Source organism: Arctopsyche grandis, chromosome 13, assembly GCF_051622035.1.
Source record: "Arctopsyche grandis isolate Sample6627 chromosome 13, ASM5162203v2, whole genome shotgun sequence".
In the NCBI taxonomy this organism is placed as follows: domain Eukaryota; kingdom Metazoa; phylum Arthropoda; class Insecta; order Trichoptera; family Hydropsychidae; genus Arctopsyche; species Arctopsyche grandis.
In genome coordinates this window covers 20,483,869-20,488,318 of record NC_135367.1, presented here as the reverse complement: position 1 = coordinate 20,488,318, position 4,450 = coordinate 20,483,869, and the positions used below count along the sequence as shown (strand labels likewise).

Genomic DNA, 4,450 nt, shown 5'->3' with positions numbered 1-4,450 from the left:
ATTAAAAAGCTCCGAGGAAAGCTTGCGAAAATGCATCACAAGCGTAAGTTCATCTGCGCCGCTCCGGGATGTAAAAATAAAATTAGATTTACCCTTGGGACGGCCATTGAGTAAAAATTAAGTGTAAATATATTATGTTATATATATATATATATATATATATATATATATATATATATATATATATATATATATATATATATATATATATATATATATATATATATATATATATAGGATCCGGATGTGAAGGATTCCAAGTGAAACGCGCAGATTAAGTCAGAACTATTTATTGTACACGCTCTTCGGGCTCGTTCTCCAACAAGTGACCATAACAACACGCATCCGGTCTTTCCCAGGCATACCACACACACTCTATCTCGGCTCGTTTAAAAATCAATTCTACATTCGGTCATTCCTGACTGTCATTCGCCCTCGGATGACATTCTTCGTCTTTTATATTTTTACAGCATTTCATCTCACATTCTTTTACATTTCATCTTCTACTCTATACAATGTATCATCTTACATTCTTTTAAAACATTTCCTCTATCATCCTCAACAATGTTTCATCTCACATTCTTTTACATTTCATTTTCCACTCTATACAATGTATCATCTTACATTCTTTTAAAACATTTCCTCTATCATCCTCAACAATGTTTCATCTCACATTCTTTTACATTTCATTTTCCACTCTATACAATGTATCATCTTACATTCTTTTAAAACATTTCCTCTATCATCCTCAACAATGTTTAATCTTCCATTCCATAAAATCATCTTATATTCTCCTAAACATGCTTTCAATTGTCACAATTACAATTTAAATCACAATTACAATCATCATCACAATTACAATCATCATCACAACTACATTTCAATACACTTATACATCAATCATTTCACAATTTACATAACAATTACAATTATAACAAATTAATCGTTACACATTTCACTACAAATCAATTTTTTCATTTCAACACAATTCAATCTTCAATAAAGTTACACATAACAATTAAAGTTACACATAAATCATCACAATTACAATTTAAAATTATGTCAAGCAATACAAAACATTAAAATCAATACCTTTACAATGACAAGTTAAATCTTTACATCGGAAACAATCACATTTTATAACATTACTAGAATTAGCAATAAAACATTAAAATCAATACCTTTACAATGACAGGTTAAATCTTTACACCGGAAACAATCACATTTTAAAACATTACTAGAATTAGCAATAAACATTAAAATCAATACCTTTACTATGACAGGTTAAATCTTTACATCGGAAACAATCACATTTCAAAACATTACTAGAATTAGCAATAAAACATTAAAATCAATACCTTTACAATGACAGGTTAAATCTTTACATCGGAAACAATCACATTTTAAAACATTACTAGAATTACATTTCAATACAGTTATCTTATATTCTTCTAAGCATGTAACCAAATTAAAACATGATTCAATATACAAAGCACTTCCCAAAAATACTAGAATAAGCAATAAAACATTACACTTTTCAATCATCAAATTACAAGTAAGGCTTAACTAAAAACCCTCCAGGCATTTCACTTATTCTCTAATTCACAAACGCACACTTCACTTCCATCGGTGCAACTTAAATACTATCCAATGCCCGTGGCGATTCTCCTTGAGCATCCGATGAATCTGCCGTCACCCCACAGATTTTCTGCTAGTAATTTACCATAAATGAAGTCAACACATATTGGTTCTGGCTCACTGATACATCCAGTAAGTCTTTTCTCAATCCATGGTTCCATTTTCTTTTCCATTGAATTAACATCAATCCGACTACGACCAAGCTTGAAAGTGAATACAGTCTCTTTTGGTGTTGAAATTTTGACTGGGTCCCTTAATCCTTCTTGTGATTTAGCCATATCTTTCTCTTTGTCTTTATGTTTCTCCTTTTCTTTATTCTCATCTTCAGAATTCTTCAAATGACTATAATCCTTAGATCCTTTTCCAAATTGATCATCGGGTGGTTCATCTGTATTTGAAAACGGTATGTCTCCGTAGTCCCAAAGTCTTCTTCTTTGCAATCCATCACCGTCCATACTTCCATCAGCCAGGTTCACACCTCCATCAGCCATGTTCGCATCGTCCTCTTCATCATTGGAAACAATGAGTTCTCTTTGAGCAGACATCTCTCGTGAAGCCCGTTGCTGCAAAGGTCTTTTTCTGTGCAAACCATCACTGTTCACACTTACATCAGCCAGGTTCACACCTCCATCAGCCATGTTTGCATCGTCCTCTTCATCATTGGAAACAATGAGTTCTCTTTGAGCAGACATCTCTCGTGAAGCCCGTTGCTGCAAAGGTCTTTTACATGCCTGTTGCCACACTTCCTTACGATCCCTCATGTCTTGCTCTTTTTTCCTCCTCGGCAGACTCCGTTCTAAGTTAACCTCCATCAAAACACACGGTTTTTTAACACATTTCACTTTGCTGCCGTCAATGCACATAAGAACGGATTCTGTGATAGGGCTACCCAACAGGGCGGCACCCGGGATACTGACTTCTTTTCTTATTTCTTCTTGTATTGTCAAGACAGTCTTTGTTTTGGTGCTGTTACATTGAGCTGATATGTGCCCAAACTCGTTGCAATTGAAGCAGCGGGTTCCTCTTTTCTTGAATCTGCAGTCGGCTGATAAGTGTCCACGTCCTCCGCAATTGTAACATTGTGGTCTCTCTCTTTCTCGGTTTCTTACGGGCCCCGCCACCCTGGGTTCGTCGTCCTCTCTAATTTTCTCGCACTGCGTAACTCGCGTCTTCAGCTCCTGGATTGTACCGGCCCCGCTCAGCGTCATTTTTTCATACTTATCAAACCCAAGTCCACCAATTATGTACGCGATAATCGCCTCTTCCTCAATAAAACTACACTTGGCTGCAATCCCCTTCATCCTGTAAATGTAGCTTAAAATGTCTTCCGCTTTTCCCTTTTTTTCTAACCTCAGTTCTCTGTGCACGTCCGCACTATTCAACTGATGGCCAAACTCTCTGGTCAATCGTTCCTTAAGTATCGCCCACGTGACGATGCCCGTTTCCGAGTCCAAGAAGTCCTTGGCAGTTCCTTCACACAGCATCCGCCCATACACCAACTGTTGTGTCTCCGTCCAGCCGAGGATTTGCGCGTTTTCTTCGAGGCGCTCAATCCACACTGCAATAGGGCTATTTCTGCCGTTATATTTCGGCAGACCGAAACCAACCTCCAGATCTCGGAAATTGAACTGTGGTATCTCCCTCGTCGTCGTTGCCACTGGCGTCGTCGTGGATATCATCATCGTCGTGTGGCGTGTTCGCTGACGTGACGTCACCGACGTCACGGGCTTCGCCTTTAAGCTCGTACGCGATCTCGTCATCGCGCGCGCGTCCTAACCTCAACTGTCAAAACTCCGCGTCGTCGTCTGACCGCTTCTGGCTGTCACTGGAATGTCTTCGGGCATCCCGGACAAAGCCCCCAAATATAGGATCCGGATGTGAAGGATTCCAAGTGAAACGCGCAGATTAAGTCAGAACTATTTATTGTACACGCTCTTCGGGCTCGTTCTCCAACAAGTGACCATAACAACACGCATCCGGTCTTTCCCAGGCATACCACACACACTCTATCTCGGCTCGTTTAAAAATCAATTCTACATATATATATATATATATATATATATATATATATATATATATATATATATATATGTTTATTTATATATATATATATATATATATATATATATATATATATATATATATATATATATATATATATATATATATATATATATATATATATATAAACTGTATATATATGTAAATGTAAAAATATATATATGTAAAAACTGCCCTCCATTAAATTTGTCCCAAACTGATTTTTATGACCTTTTTTTTATGACGTTTGGTGTTACAAGAATGCACTATGGTACAACCTATCATTTAAACGACTTTCGGTTTTTGTTTTATGTAAGATTACCGAAATTTAACGCAAAAACATGTTTCACTTTAGCGTTCCGTTTTATGTGACTGCTGCTGTATATACTTTTATTTACTTTTCTACTCTGTATTTTCTACTGAATATTTACTAGGGTTTTTCATTTCATATGTATACATATAAGCATATAATCATACATTGTATGTACGTATAAGATACGATGCATTTAATGGCTGTTTCAATTATAAGTGGCCTTTTTCATATGTCCACGGCTGTATTTTTCTAATATACTCACTTTGAACTCTAATAATCTTTAATTTAATTTCTTAACCCTATGGCTATACCGAGTGTTGTATTTATTCTATTCTTTATTTAAGTATTTTTATTCTCGTAACATTTTGTCATAATGAATCATCGGCTCAAGAGCTCTAAAGTAATGTTTTTTTTATTATTTCTAAAATTCAACACGCATCATTCAATCCATAATTTAAC

General features: G+C 35.8%; 1 protein-coding gene across 5 annotated transcripts; it reads right to left on the bottom strand.

Annotated features, from left to right (window-relative positions):
• Positions 1-276: 276 nt before the first annotated feature.
• LOC143920870 (uncharacterized) lies at positions 277-3,594 on the bottom strand. Of its 5 annotated transcripts, none has more exons than XM_077443867.1 (3): positions 1,239-3,594; positions 698-1,148; positions 277-603 (listed from the first exon to the last, which is right to left on the bottom strand). In XM_077443867.1, exon 1 carries the CDS (start codon positions 3,396-3,398, stop codon positions 1,644-1,646), a length of 1,755 nt encoding a protein of 584 aa, XP_077299993.1. In that variant the 5' UTR covers positions 3,399-3,594; the 3' UTR covers positions 277-603; positions 698-1,148; positions 1,239-1,643. The 5 variants fall into 5 exon arrangements, with proteins under 5 accessions (XP_077299993.1, XP_077299994.1, XP_077299991.1 ...); XM_077443868.1 differs by having other exon boundaries at positions 277-627; positions 720-1,148; XM_077443870.1 differs by having other exon boundaries at positions 407-603; positions 698-1,414; positions 1,476-3,594.
• Positions 3,595-4,450: the final 856 nt, after the last annotated feature.